Here is a 15,621-nt window from a genome sequence, read left to right as displayed (position 1 = left end):
CAAAACATGTGGCCTTCCTGGGGATCTGACAGAGGTGTGATCTGAAGCCTCAACTCTGGACCAGCTCTACTGAAAAACTCGGACTGGTACGTGATTGGAGACTGACTGCTATTGGGCCATGCCAGCAGCACAATTTAACTTTTGAGAAGAGCTGTAAAGAAAAGAAATACTTTTGCGAAGGTGCACAGGTACCAGCCTTGGCTGAGGACAAGCGCATTTTCTCATTATTTCCCTCTGAATGACTGCCGAGTGAGGAGAGATTCGGTGCCAAAACCTTCCCTGGAGCAGGGAATCATCACACGCTATACGCTCGGTAGCCTGGCTGGGGGAGCAGCTCCAAATACATCACCAGGACAAAGAGAAGACAATGGAATAGCAGTGCACGAACAATTACCCTGGATTAAATACGCATGCCCGCCATCCCATGCCCAATGGCCGTGGGGAAATTGCTAGCAGGATTAGGAAGCTTCGCGTTTCCACTTGATCTCATCCTCTGAGGTGGGCCCCAGGGGGGTCTCCAAAGGGATCCCCCACCTCCACCTGTCATCACGGAACGGTGGGGGACACCGGTAAGCACGGATGGACTCACTTTCCCAGATAACGGCGAGGCAGAAAGAAAAATGTCCAATTAAGAACCATGGCGACATTACAGGTAGCAGGAGTAAGAGACAGAAGAGACCATGTTCTTCCTCAGCAGAAGTACTTCTGTCATTCTGAGAAAAACTAGGTCAAAATCATGGACAAGCGTCATAACTCTGCCATGTTCTGCTACTTAGACGACGGCAGAAAAGAAGAAACAAACCTTGGCATCATGGACAGTTTTCAAAGACTTCCTCTAGTGAGCTGGGTGCAGGTTTACTGAGCACATGAAGACTCTCATTCAGTTTAACGCACACACGACTTGTCTCCCTCCATCCCTGTCCTTCCTGCTTCCACTCCTCCTTCATCCCGAACCCTCTGGACTTATCCTGACCCTGACCCCTCTGAACTTTTCATCTCAAAGTTGTAGCTTCATAAAAGCTGTGTGCCCTCCCTATCACTCCCTTGACAGGCCTGTCTATTGTATGGCTGACTAGTGGATTGGGCGTGAGTTCATTTCCAGACCTGAAAGGTGACTAAGGGACCTTCGCCTCCACCTGAGTCTGATTTTGTTTTGTTTCTCAGGATTTAGAGCTTTATTCCATGTTGTTCTCCCACTCTACCAAAGGCTTGCTCTGTGCTCCCTTTCCGAGCAGCCGGGCACCATCTAGTGGGTGGCTTTTTAATCTCAGGGTAATGGACACTTGTGCCCATTAGTTCACTGGACTCATTGATTCCATGTGTCTTCAGTTGTCTTCATTCTCCTTCCCCTGGGCAGGAAGAGCCCAGTAGCTGCCAATGGTTATACCGCGGTCACTACTCACCAGAGGAGAAGTAGACCATGACCCGTGTGGATTGTATTATTCCCAGAAGACCTAGTGTCTTCTAAGATCATGGTTCTGAGTTCCATTACTCATTCCCCAAGTGCACTGGGTTATATCTTGAAGCTTCATCAATGAGGAAGAGAATGGCTCAAGTTGGGGGAATGGAAGGGGGTGTGTTCTAGAAAGGATCAACAAAGCCAGAAGCCGGATCTTTGAAAAGCGTCATAAAACAGAAGACTCTGTCAATTTTGATCAAAGAAAAGTACTGACAAGATTAAGCTTTCAATTGAGTAAATGAAAAAACAACAAACTCTAAATGCTTTAAAAATTATTCATAAGGCATGCTAAATGACTTTAGCAGTAACGTAGCTGTAATGCACAGGCTTTGCTCACATGTTTAAAACCAAAGCACAATATAGAGACTATAAAACACAGCCAAATAGAATCTTTATATATTCTCTCATTTTCTGCAATGGTTATATATTGTTTCCACTAAAAAAAGAAAAAAGAAAGAAGAAAAATATCACCCTTGTAATAGATACTTAAGTTGTCTGACAGACAACCTTCAGCTGGTTTTGAAAAAAACACAAAAAACCACCACTAACCACATCATTTATACCTGACAGTTTAATAGCTTTTATCATTACCTTGCCGAAGAGAACGGGCGAGTTTGTGCTGGCTGGACTAACTTACGAGTCTAAGCGGCGCTGCTGCCTCGCCATCGTTGGTTGTGAAATAATCCGGAGCAGAGTTAACTTTTTGGCCACCGCACAAAAAGCAATTTGACTAATTACGTTTCCAATGGAGCTGGACACATTTCAGGATTCCTTCCATCACTTTACACTGTGGTAATTAACTTAAAACGAAGCTCCTAGATTTCAGGATGTTTTATTTTATTTTACACTCCGGGGGAAGTGAGGGCCGACAGTTTAAGCTAAAGAACTGAATAGATGCTCGTCACTCCAGTATGGAGGATGGTCCCTGAAGGGCTCAATCCTGAATACTCTTCTTTCTGTTGGGCTGTTAACCACAAGGTAAGCAGTTTGAAACCACCAGCTGTACCTTGGGAGAAAGACGCGGCTCTCGAGTCCTATAACAAGTGACAGTCTCAGAAACCCACAGGGGCAATTCTACTCTGTCCTATAGGGTCATTATTATTTGTTTCTCATATGCATCTCTGGAAGAGGACATCATGCTTGGTAGAGGGACAGAAGAGAAAGAGGAAGATCCTGGATAAGATGGACTGACATAATGGTTACAAAAATGGGGTCAAGCATAGCAACCATTGTGAAGATGGTGCAGGCCTGGGTGATGTTTCATTCTGGGGCACACAGGGGAGCTATGAGCCGGAACCGACTTGGTGGCACCTAACATCAACAACAACAAACAGCTGTCGACTGTTTCTAGAGATGGTAACGTTACATCCCTTGTTACACAGAGTTAAGGGGCAGCAATTGCCTTCAAACAAAACTTTCGAAATCATCTGTGGAAACACTCAGGTGAGTTTTTTCCTTTGCAGGCTGGGCCCTTCTTCCTTGGAGATCACAGTAATGTCGAAACCCTTAAGCCCATGGAGTCTCAGAATGAAGCAATGGTTAATGTGCCCAGCAGCTAACCCAAAGGTTGGAGGTTACTCTGGAGAAAAAGGCCTGGAGAGCCAGTTCCGGAAAATCAGCCTTGGAAAGCTCCGTGGAACTTAGATCTACTCTGATACACAGGGGCTCTCACCACCGTGAGTCCCAGTTGATCCTGATACGAGCATTCGCCTAGAGTTTGACCCTTTGCGGGTCACTGGGTCTGCATCTTCCTCACTGGTGCCCACTGGCTTTCCCAAAGGAAGCAAGAACAAAGGCTTCATTGTAAACCCAGAGGCCCACAGTTAATGAGACCATCGTAAAACTAAACCTACTTCTTTTCTCCAAGGAGAACATTTCGGAAGCAGCTAATGGTGGACTTCAGAACAGGAAATGGTTAAATCCCAAACCCACTGCCCTCGAGTTGATTCCAACTCACAGGGACCCTAAAGGACACGGTACAACTGTCTGTGTGTTCTGAGAATGTAGGTTTTTATGGGAGGGACAGGTAGGAAGATGAGGGCTGCCCGCCCTAAATAAAAGCTAGCTGGCCATGCCACAATAAAGGGATTTGAACGGAATCGGAGCACACATCAGACACCTATGGGGGCAATCCAAAGCTGGGCAGGATCAGACGAAGATCAACCTGGGCGCACACATTTGGCACCAGCAACATACATCACACATGTGCCTAAACTCAGCCACTAAGAAGGGCCAGTACCCTCAATGACAGCCCCCTGCCAAGTGGGGCGAGGAAGGGACAATAGCAGGGGCTGAGGGCAGGCCTTTCTTTCAGGCCCGAGGTCGGGACTTCTCCCATGTGTGTGGGGCACACTTGCGTGCCCACTCAGCGCTCACACTCTCTCTTCTTCCCTTTTCTGTCCCTCACTCCTTTTTCCTCGTGGTTTTTCCGTCTTCCCCCAAATGGCCATTTTCAGTGGAAAACTCTCACGGCCCCCACCATGCAGCCTTGCATGCTTTCCAAAGATAGCGTGTACTACCTGGGACTGTATTGCCCGAAACGCCCCTTTCCCTCAGGAAAGTTATCTGGATTACAAAAATGCTTCTACTGCATGGATTCTTTCAGCATTGAGAAGCAGGAACTGGGGGGGGGGGACCCCCAGAAACCTAACAGGAGCAGATGGCCTCATCTTCCTCCCAAGGAGGGGCTGGTGGATCTGAACCACTAACCTTGTGGTTAACATCGCAATGGTTACCCAATAGCACCACCAGGGCTCTGTAAACACTACATCTGCCCTACGGATATGTTTCCATTGGGAGCGGGAAGCTAATGGAGCAAAGGACCCCCATAGTGAAACACAGACGTCTGTGAGTTAACAGGTATTATGGCAAAAGTCTTTGTGAATGTGCAGATCCCCAACGGTCAACCCGTCATTTGAGTAACTCAAAGCATTCCACTTCCAGAAATCAGTACTAACAATGTGAGCAGCAAACGGATGGGGTCCAATACTGGGGAACAGGAGGAGTGCCCCAGAGCAGAATTTAGACAGCTTTGTCCGCAGGCCGTCCCAATCCGAGGGGTTGGCAGTGGTCGAGAGGCACCCGAGCTTGGTCTTTCCCCAGATGGGCAATACTGCCCCTTCATCACTTGCTGATGAAGATCAAGGGTTATAGCCTCTAGTGTGGGTCACTACTCAATGTCAAGAAGACCAGAATGCTCACAACTGGCCCGGTAAGTAGCATCATGACAGAGGGAGACAAGTTTGAAGGTGTCAGGATTCTGTCTTGCTGGGATCAAGATAGAAGCAGAAGCCATGAGATCAAAAGATGTGTTGGATCAGGTAAGTCTGATGCCCAAGACCCTTTAGGGCACTGAAGAGCAAGGATGCTATTTGGAGGACGAAAGTGAACCTGACCCAAGCCTTTTTCAAACTGCCTCCTATGCACGTGAAAGTCGGACACTGAGTGAGGAAGACGGCAGAAGGGCCGATGGGTTTGAAGGGCGGTGCTGGAGCGGAATGTTGAAAGTCCCAGGGACTGCTGGGAGGACAAACTGAGCTGTCCTGCCAGCCGTACAGCCAGCGGGCTCCACAGAGCAAAGGTGGCAAGACTTCCATCTCACGTACTTTGGGCATGTCAAGTGACGCCCGTCCCTGGAGAAGGACACCATGCGTGGTGACGATGAGGGGCGGCTGAGAGAGGAAGGCCCGCAAAGAGACGGAGCGACACAGTGGCTACAGCAATGGGCGGAAGCATCGGAACAACGGGTCAGACGGCAGAGGAGGGGCAGAGTTTCCTTCTGTGGTGCCCAGGTCGCCAAGGGTCAGAACCGGCACAAAGGCACCCCAAACCAGCAAGGGCTATTGCAGACATGCTTTGTTTTGCTTTGTTTTAATAGCCAGCGGAGCACTGAGTAATTTTTTAAAGAAATAAATAAAATATTTTTTTCATTTTTCTGAAGCCAGGTTAAGTTGAGAACCTATGATCTCGTTCGTCCGGTCTCAGGGGTGTGAGGACAACATCGCTTTCTCTGCAACACAAGCCAATCCCTAAGGATCACAGAAGCCGGCGTTCTAAGAACCGACCGTTGGCCGGACTCCTCTCCCAACAACCAGCCCCTCTAACAGACAAAGCGGATGCTTCTCAATGTCCACTTTGGAGACCATCGTGAGCCTTTAGTTCAAAGACAGCACACACGCAAGCAGGCTTCAGAAATCCCGATTCACCCCTGATCACAGACACGCTTTGCTTGGCCCCGTACACGACCCATCAGAAGCAGAAGGGTACCTCTTTTGATTTTTCCTCCTTGGTAAATCTTCCAAATTTTTCTATCATTTCGGCCACGAAGATCACATCCATTTTGTCAGAGAAGTTGGCGGCCTCCACGGTGTAAGCCAGTAACTGTCGCGCTGTGGCCACAGCGTTCGTGAGATTGAGGGGCATCTACGTGGAAACGGCAGAGAGAAGCAGTAAGTATCACGGCCCATTCAATGCTGACATCTGAGCTTGGCGTTCCCACACCCGGCAACCATCGAAGTACTTGACCATGATCACCGTGACCTCCTGACAAATCTGCTTCCGAGCAGAGAGAACAGGGATGGTCGGGACACTAACCTAAGGGGAAACTGGTTTTTATTTTTGCTTTTATCTGAGATGAACTGTAAGAACCTTAAGGAAAGCTCTATCTTCCTCTTGGCAGATCCTAGGAATTCTCCTCATACCTCTAGCCAACTGCTGGGCAGAAGCCTTCCGGAGGTCCCACTGCCTGGCCTGGAACCCCGCTGCCCCAGGGTACTAGCCACTACTGAGTACACATGCAGGCCAGGCGTCCATGTGCTCATGTGAGCCACGGCTCCAACCAAGCCTCACACGTGAATGTGGCAAAGGGTCCTGCTAGCTGGTACAGAGCAGAAGATAAGAAGCTAAGGCACAGGAGCCAGGTTCTGGTTTCGAATACTGTGCTAATGCTTAGCTGGGACCCCGAGGAGGAGCAGCAGCAGTGCAGACAGGCCTGTGAGTTGCACAAGAACTCTAATGAGTTGTGTCTATAAAGGGTGATTCTGCAAGGCACACCCAGGAAGTGGCTTTCCAGGTAGACATCGGAATGGTTGCGATCTTATTTCATATGCAGGTGAGGAAGGTATTCCAGCAAAGGCACAAGGTGTGGCAGCAATGACCAGGAAGGAAAAATGATGCCCCTTTTTAAAAAAGCTTTGAATCGATTCTGCCTTGTTGGAAACCCCATGTGTTTCAGAGCTGAGCTGGGCTCCAAGTGCTGTGGTCTTTTAGAAACAGTTCACCAGGCCTTTCTTCCAAGGTACCTCTGAGTGGATTCAAGTCCCCAACAACAGGGTCACTTGTCAAGCAAGTGCTTCACCATGGGCCTGACCCTTAGGGAATCCTCCCCGTACCACACTTTAAGTGGCTGGCAGCTAACTGGAAGACAGGCAGTTGGGGTCTCTGCACCAGCTGCAATGGAGAGAGACCCAGGAAACCACTCTTGTGAGGTTCAAAGCCTACAGAGCCCTCTGAGCACCAACTCAATGCTGTCACTTGAGCTGGATGGAACTGACTTGAGGCGCCAACAGCAACAGCAGCAGCAATAATCATGGAAAGCCAAGGGTCTTGAGCGCCCATGAAGAAAGAAGTCTACTGAAGACAGACACATCTCTAGGGAGATCTGTAGGGAAAGTGAGCTTCCAAACACGAATCCTTGGACTCCCAGTTGGGACAGCCGTAGAAAACTGTGCATTGAACTTGGACATGCATGGCATGTTTTGCTCACAACTTGCAGCCACAAAGGGAAATAAAGCCCAAAAAACAAAACTCTACTTACCTGATTAAACATATACAGGACCCTAGTGACGTCATTTGCATACTGGCATCGTGAATAATCGTCATCTGCCCAAAAGCCACCTCGGTCACACCTGCGCCAAGCCTTCCTCTCATCCTGTGGGCTCCCGGGGTAAATCCCACTGCCGTGAGTGTTCCGAGTGCACTGCAGGTATGCGGTAATGCCCGCCAACGTGCGGGGCCACCTGGGCAGGCGACAAGGGAGAAACCATGTAACAGAAGGAACAGGAAGAAGCAGGGGGAAACTGAGTAGTGGGGGCCATCATGGCAATTCGCTGTCACCGTCACTGTCACTGCTGATCTGCCGTTTGCCATCAAAGCTGATTCTGATTCGCAGCAACCCTCCAAGACGGAGAAGAAGGGCCTGTGTCTTACGCCATGTTCCTGGGTACAGGGCACCAAGACTCTCCTCCCGTGGGGCCACAGGGTCCCAGGGAATAGTGGCACACAATCCGGGGGAAGAGGCACGCCAAGCCTCTTTAAGATGAAAGATCAGAAACTTTAAGAAAAATCTTTTTTTTTTTAATGGACAACCCACTTTCCTTTCACTTTGGACACACTGTCAGGAGAGCCCCGTCCCTGGAGAAGGACATCGTGGTGGGTAAAGTGGGAGGGCACCAAGAGGAAGGTCCTCGACCAGATGGGCTGACACCGTGGCTCCCACCGTGGGCTCAAGCACAGCAGGGATGGTGAGGCTGCGCAGGACCGGGCGGCGTCATTCTGTTGTGCACGGAGCTGTGATGCATAGGGCACCAGACGACGACGATGACCCACTTTTATGCTATCTGCCAAGTGTACCTCAGTATCACAACACAATCAAATGGCATTTTCTAAAATAAAACTATTTGAATTCTGGAGAAGGGGTGTATGAATAGGAGAATTGTATCTTATTCTCCCCCCCCCCAAAAAAAAGACCCCAATTCACTGCCTTGGAGTGGATTTCAACTCGAGGTGACCCTACAGGACAGGGTAGAATAGCCCCTGTGGGTTTCCAAGACTACACATCTCTTCTGGGGTAGAAAGCCTCATTTTTCTCCTGCAGAGCAGGAGGAAAATGGTTTCAAACTGCTGACCTTGCGGTTAGCGGCCCAAAGCAGAACTAACTATGCAATGGAGCAGAAAATGGGTTTTGCATTTCTTTTTAATTACAATAATTAAGGATTAGGCTACAATGGGCTTATAGAACCATCATCTATGTCAGATCAAAATGTTGCCCAAACATGAAGATACTATAAATATAATGGGATCTTTCATAGACGAGTTCACATCCATGCAGAAAAACATTCACGCAGCAGGGCCGTCATGGCTGTCCTCAGTGAGGCTGACCCTGAGGCTGGAGTCTGGGGACCTGGTGTTCATATCTTCCATCACCAGCTGGCAGGTGGCTCACGGTACCCAGACTAGGCAAGCAATGCGGTTAATGCTGAGCCCCACTTCCCTCCAGCAGAGGGTGTGCACATGACCAAACCTAAACTCACTGTGAGGAGACGATTCTCACTTGAAGGTCCTATCCGACAAGATAGACCTGCCCCTGTGCTTTTCTGAGACTTTAACTCTTTACAGGAGTAGAAAGCCTTGTCTTTCTCAAGCAAAGTGGCTGACGGTTTTCAAACTGCTGACCTTGCTATTAGCAGCCAACATGTAACCCACTCCGCCGCCAATGCCAAATTTCTCACAGGCAGAAGCGTCATGCTGATGGTGCTGCGTTTTTGCTCCCTTGGGTCCGTGCAGACTTCTGGTTCCCTCCTGAACTGTGATTCCTTGCAACAAAACCAAATCCTCTTGCCTTAATGGCGCTTCTGACTCACTGGCGCCCCCACGTGTTATGTGGTAGAACTGCACTCCTTTATCTTTTCTGGGCTGTGAGCTCTACAGAAGCAGATCACCTGGAGGTTCGAGGGAGGGGTTCGAGGGAGGGGATCGAGGGAGGGGATCGAGGGAGGGGATCGCATGCAGCACCCAGTGATCTGACATCCTCATTAGGTAACTAATAAAAAATATACACTGTGACTCTGGAGTCCTTCTAAAAAATGTCTGAGTAGGAGGGTGGCCTTGAAGAATCTCCCCACCCTCCCAGCCCAACAGAGTACACAGCTGAATTTATCAGGTAAAATCCACTCCGTGTGCAGGTGATGATGCGGTCTTTGGGCATGGATCATCGTGAACTTGGTTAGATCTTTATTCTCTGACCTCCATTGCTAATGCCTCCAAAATTGGGAGTGAATTGAACACACTCAATGCAAGTTAGAGTTGAGACTTAACAGAAGGGCTTGCCCAATTACAGTATCATCACGACAAACATAATTCATTAAGAAACGCCGCATAACTAGGCCAAGCAACACTAAACTAGATCTCACTAATGCAGTGGGATTTTAATTGTATAATATCTTAAGGAGCGTCAAAAGATGCATAATTCATTAATCGGTAATGTTTTTAGATATATGCGTCTATCATAAAAAATGTACAGCACTCAAAAAGTATGAGGAAAAATAGAAAACGATTAAAGCAACAACAACAAACAGGAAACACCCATCTCTGCTTGCTTTAATAAGAGGATGACCATAATCAAATGTTACCTATGGCTAGCATTGCCTTTGGTTCCGTTGGCCTATCTTGTCCTTAACACGATCACTCTTAGAGATCAGTAGTAAATCCACATAGAAGAGACTTAGCCACCGGTGGCAATAAATGCTGATTTCCACAGACACATGTATAGGAGTGAAGTATTTTTAAAAGGGGGTGTGGAAAGTACTTTCTACTTTCAAGAAGACCAGGGAGGAGCTGGCTGAGCTAAAGAAGCTATCACCCCTTGGCTTTGGATTTGAAACACACATCCACAGAGCTTCTTTCATCCTTAGAACATAAGCTTCAACGCTGTGAGGGAGCTGAAGTATCAGTGATGGACAATGCAAAGGCAGGGATTAGACAACCTTTATGCTACTTAAAAGCGCAATCTACTTCTCTTCATGTACATTAACTAATGCCTCATTAGCTTCCTGGGAGGCACAAATGGTTTGCTACTAATCAAAAGGTTGCCAGTTCAAATCCACCCAGTGGCACTTTGACGAAAGTCCTGGAGATCAGTGTAAGATCACAGGGTGTGGCGATGAGTGTACAACTCTTCTTGATATGACTTAACTACGGTTGGTGAATTATCTGCCAAGAAAAGTTAAAAAAAGAGAACACTTTGGCCTTGACCCCAAAGAGATTCAACATCAAATAGACCGGGGGTAAGGTGTGTAAAGTTCAAACAAAAATACCCATCGTGTTTTGTTTGAATCTTCCTAGGTGACTGTAAAACCAGCACTCTTCTAAACGGCCATCATCAGACAGGTTTTTAATGACATGCGTGTAACATAGCGTATACAGTCGTGTATAAGCCGAGTTTTTCAGCACATTTTTAATGCGTTTTTTGTGGTAAAATTAGGTGCGTTGGCTGATATTCGGGTCGGCTTATACTCGCGTAAATACGCTGTACAGTCGCCACTTCCCATGTTTTATCAGAGGGACATGGGCCTGCGCCTTCGGGGGCAGGCAGAGGCTCAAGACCAAGTCAGACCTTCTTGGGTCATGCCCATCACTGACCTGAAGTCCCCTTTGTTGTTCACCACCCTCTCCGGTGGGCAGTACTGGGCAGAACTTTCCAGCACCACAATGTCCACCGTCCTCGTGTTGTTCCCGCGCTTGGTCTGGACGTGGCAGCCCCAGTTTCCAGTGGATCCGGCCTGGATGTTGGAGATGGTGAGAGCACTGTGTGGAGGAAGATTTGGCAGAGAGACAACGAGGTCAGACATGAAGGGAGGCAGTGCAGGCTTCCATCGCCACTGGCCAAGCAGTTGCTACATAAAAAGTGGATCAAAATGAACCCCTTCCCTAAAGTAATCACCACCATCGAGTCGATTCGCACTCACCTTGATGCTGTGGGACAGGGTGGAGCTGCTCCTGTCGGTTCCCGAGACTCTACCTCTTCACGGAAATAGAAAGCCTCATTTTCCTCCCGCTGAGCAGCTTGTGGGTTCTGAACCGATGACTTTATAGTTAGCAGCCTCACATGCAGCCCAGGACACCACTAGTCTTGCATACTGCAAGCGGTCAGCAGTTCGAAATGACATGCCACTCCACAAGGAGAAAGACGAGGCTTTCTACTCCCATGAAGACTTACGGTCTCAGAAACCCACAAGGGCAATTTAGTCTGGCCTAGAGGCTCTCTGTGCGTCGTCAGTGACTGAACGGCAATGAGTTTGAAGCTTTGTTTTTATTCAGCGCAGAAAAGATTTGCAGGCTCAGAAAACGGCAGTGAGTGTCTTCATCTTTAGAGAAGCAGGTTGCCTGGCCTCTCTTCGGTGACACCACGGTGAGCTGCAGACCTGGCATAGCCTTCTAGGCAGAATCCCTGAAGTGATGCGTTTGAATACTGGACTCTGTGCCTGCAGCTATCATCCCATGTGCAGGGAGTTCTCTGCTATGCTCAAGGGCAGGATGAAGGTGGGATTGAGTCCTGGGCTTGGTAGAAGGTGTGAACTAAGTCACACCCTTTGCTTCCGTGGGGCTATGGAATGCTGAAAGAAAACACCGCAGGTCATCAAAGCCATGCCTAGGTATAAGAGCCAGCGCAGACACAGAAGGAAAGCAGCCCAGGACCACTGGAAAAAGGGCATGCCCCACATCCCTGACGGCAGTGATGGAGGCTGAGACCAGAAGTAACAGAGCCTGTGGACACAGCACAGGAGTCAGGCCAAGACCAGAGAGCCAGGCAAGAAGAACATGCTGAGGCTAAGCCGAAGTGCGAGCAGTGACGATGAGAGTGCGCAGTAAAGGAGTGGGCTGGCTTCCTGGTCCAGGAAGGCAGAGGCTGAGGGCCAGAGAGAGACCTGGCTGCTTGCGGGCTGAGGAAGAGGGACAGCTGTGGACCTAGGACTATATCCTTACTGCATACTGATCTTGGCTTGTGGTAACCTGTTAGATTCCCTCACAACCCACTGTTCAACGTCCCTGCTCAATCACGAGTGTTGACCGGGAGCTCAGTTTGACCAGTGCAATGAAATACGGATCCTATCGTAGAAGCAGAGTGTGGCGGTTGGTGTCCAAATAGGTAAAGAGGGATGGAGAGCAGAGGCACGTTGTCTGTCTGACCTCTGCCTTGGGGTAATGGGGAAGCCAGGAGGTCAGATATGGGTCTCACCTCCACACTGCTTCTGCACACAGGGTGGGAATCAAACCCCCAACCTTTCCGTTAGTAATCCAGGGTAAACAGTTACATCACCCAGGGAGCTACTAACACAGTATGTAATTAATATTTACAGTAAAATATTTTGTAGAATGTTTACACTAGGGATCATCAGTCAGCTCTCTAAAAGGATTTAGTAAGTTACCAAGGGATCCCATATATACTCGTGTATAAGCTGAGTTTTTCAGCACAGTTTTAATGCCGTTTTTGTGGTAAAATTAGGTGCCTCGGCTGCTATTCGGGTTGGCTTATACTAGAGTATATGTGGAATTTTAGCCAAAAGTTAAAAAAAAAAAAAAAAAAAAAAGACTTTTCCATGTTAAGGAATGCTTCGATTATTTGTAAGAAGGCTGCATTTCAATTTTCAGGATGGGATCCTAATTCGAGCATCTAAAGCCTTCTCATAGAAAAGCAACATCACAGCCCTCAATTAACCTTAAGGCCCCTTACATGCTTTGCTTTTACATAGACAGAAAGGAAGAGAAACAATTACACAAAAGGCAAGGACCATTTTAACGAATTAATAAAAGTCTTTTTTTTTTTCAATAAATTATTTTATTGGGGGCTCGTATAGCTCTTATCACAATACATCCATCCATCGTATCAAGCATATTTGTACATTTGTTGCCATCATCATTCTCAAAACATTTGCTTTCTACTTGAGCCCTTGGGATCAGCACCTCATTTTTCATTTTTCCCCTGCCTCCCTCCCTCACCCGCCCTCTATCTCCCTCCCGAATCCTTGATAATTCATAAATTATTATGATTTTCTCATGCCTTACACTGTCCGACGTCTCCCTTCTTGAAGGGAGTCTGTCGTGAAGACACACGTGCCCTGTGCGCTAAATCCCTGACGGCTCTGCTGCAGCATCACAGCAAATGTGATGACGGGAGGGAGCCACCGCCCTCGTCCCAATCTCTCAGACGATGATCTTTAAGGACTCACTACGTTTGGGGGAGTGGGGGGGCTAACAGACTGTAAGACGTATTTTCAAACTAAGACAACACACAAAAAGCAGTTTGACATTCTATCTGAACAACTGAAAAGTTAGCCTTACAGTCTACTTTCTCTGGCTCTGCTGAACTAGGAAGAAAAGCACACAGACGATTCTCTAATCCCAAACTGTCTCGATTCTCAGCTCCTCCCTCCAGGGCTGTGAATTATCGAATGTGGCGTCCTCTAGCCAGAGTCTCTTATTAACTGACTCCCAACAAACACCTTTTCCCTGTTGGGTTTGGTGGCGGAAGCTACAGATAGGACTCAGCTGTGAGTGCCTCTGAGCAGGATTCACCTGGAGTGGCATTCCCTAAGGCATTCCCTAAGCAGGTGGTGGGTAATCTCCCTACTATCAAGAACCAGGAGGGGAGCACAAATGCTAGAATGTAGACCCTTAGATCCCTGCATGTTGAACCTCCTTGGTCCAGAACAGTGTCAGCCCGGTAGGATGGGCAGAGGGGCGGCAGCAGCAGCAGCAGCACAGGAACCAGAAGATAAGAACGAGAAGTACACCTCCCAGTCCACAGAGCAAGCAGAGCTGGGTGCCTTTGGGATGAGGCTTGTGGAGTGAGGCGCCTCTGGGCATTTAGCCCAGAAAGCTAGGTTTGCCAAGGCCTTAGTGGTATAGAGGTTAGGAGTTGGGCTGCTAACTGTAAGGTCGGCAGTTTGAAACCACCAGCTGCTCCTTGGGAGAGCCTTTTTTATCTTTTTCAAGATCATTTTATTGGAGACCATTACAACAGCTCTTAGAACAATCCACACATCAACTGTATGAAGCATATTTGTACATATGTTGCCATCATCATTTTCTAAACATTTACTTTCTATTTGAGCTTTTAGTATCAGCTCCACTTTTTTCCCTCCTCCCCCTCTCACCCTTGTGACCCGTTGATAAGTTATTATTTTCATATCTTAGACCGACCGCCGTTTCCCTTGGCTCACGTTTCTGTTCTTCATCCACCTGGGGGGTGGGGGGGTAGAGGGAATTATGCATCGATCAGAGATTGGTTCCCCCTTCCTACCCTCCTCACCCCCACCCCCATTTCTCCCTACCCTCCTGGTCTCACTACTCCCAATTCTGTTCCTGAGGGATTTATCTGACCTGGATTCCATATGTAGTGAGCTCTTATTTGTACCTAGCCAGAACTGAAAGGCAGGGCTGGGGTCATGAAGTAGGGGCTGAGGAAGCCTCAAAGAACCAGGGGAATACTGTGTTTCTTTGGTGCTTTACTGTGCTCTGGTTGACTCGTCCCTTCCTTGTGACCCTTCTGTGAGGGGACGTCCTATTGTCTGCAGATGGGTTTTGGGTGTCTGCTCCGATGCCCCTCATTCTCAGTAGTATGTTTTTGTTTTGTTTTGTTTGGGATCTTCTGAGGCCTGTTACCTGATCCCATCGATCAGGCTGATTGCATAGGCTAGTATGCTTCTTCCAGTTGTTTCTCTGCTAGATGGCTACTTGTTTAACTTCAAGTCTTTAGGACACCAGGCACTGTTTCATTTGATAGCCGGGCACCATCAGCTCTCTTCATCACATTTGCTTGTGCACCCATTTTGTCTTCGGTGATCATGCCGGGAGGGTGAGCACCACAGAATGCCTGGTTGTTAGAACAAACTGTTCTTGCATTGAAGGAGGGCTTGAGTAGAGCTCAGAGTCTGTCTACTTCCTCAATGTATTTCCATATAAGTATATGTACATGTAACTCTATTTCTATCAATTAATGTATTTACAGATACACACACCTATGTTTATACCTCTATCCATAGCATTACTTTCTAGATCGTTCCTCTTTTCCTTTGACCTTCCTCCTACCCCACCATCATGCTCGCCCTTCTTTTCTCTTGGTAACTCTCTCACAGTTAGATTGCTATTGCTCCAACACCACCGGGATCTCTATGTCCTCCTCTTTGTTGTTTTACTTCCCCAGTTGTTCCCTGTCTATGGTGTTGTTTGCTTACCTCTCCCTTCCCCAGCCACCTCCTCCCCACAAGTCCCTCCAGAACTGTCTCGGGCTTGCTTCCCATGCCTATCTTATATAGGTAGGCAAAACAACAATAACAGAGACAAAAATAAAATAAAATTAATAAAGAGAAAAAAAACCCTAACCC

General features: G+C 47.9%; 1 protein-coding gene across 1 annotated transcript in view; it reads right to left on the bottom strand.

Moving 5' to 3' along the window:
• LOC101653668 (adhesion G protein-coupled receptor A3) overlaps positions 1 to 15,621 on the bottom strand; it is a gene marked incomplete at its 3' end in the record, with an annotated part of 35,889 nt that overhangs the window by 7,437 nt on the left and 12,831 nt on the right. The window contains exons 7-9 of the mRNA XM_030888572.1: positions 10,877 to 11,041; positions 7,275 to 7,476; positions 5,726 to 5,881 (exon numbers count right to left, since the gene is read on the bottom strand). Coding sequence (XP_030744432.1) covers positions 5,726 to 5,881; positions 7,275 to 7,476; positions 10,877 to 11,041 — 523 coding nt within the window. The remainder of the gene's footprint in view (positions 1 to 5,725; positions 5,882 to 7,274; positions 7,477 to 10,876; positions 11,042 to 15,621) is intronic.

The sequence above is a fragment of the Echinops telfairi genome, unplaced genomic scaffold (genome assembly GCF_000313985.2).
Source record: "Echinops telfairi isolate 266 unplaced genomic scaffold, ASM31398v2 ScPeMD7_7468;HRSCAF=8506_0, whole genome shotgun sequence".
Lineage (NCBI taxonomy): Eukaryota > Metazoa > Chordata > Mammalia > Afrosoricida > Tenrecidae > Echinops > Echinops telfairi.
The sequence above is the reverse complement of the archived record's forward strand: the minus strand, read 5'-3'. Positions and strand labels throughout refer to the sequence as shown.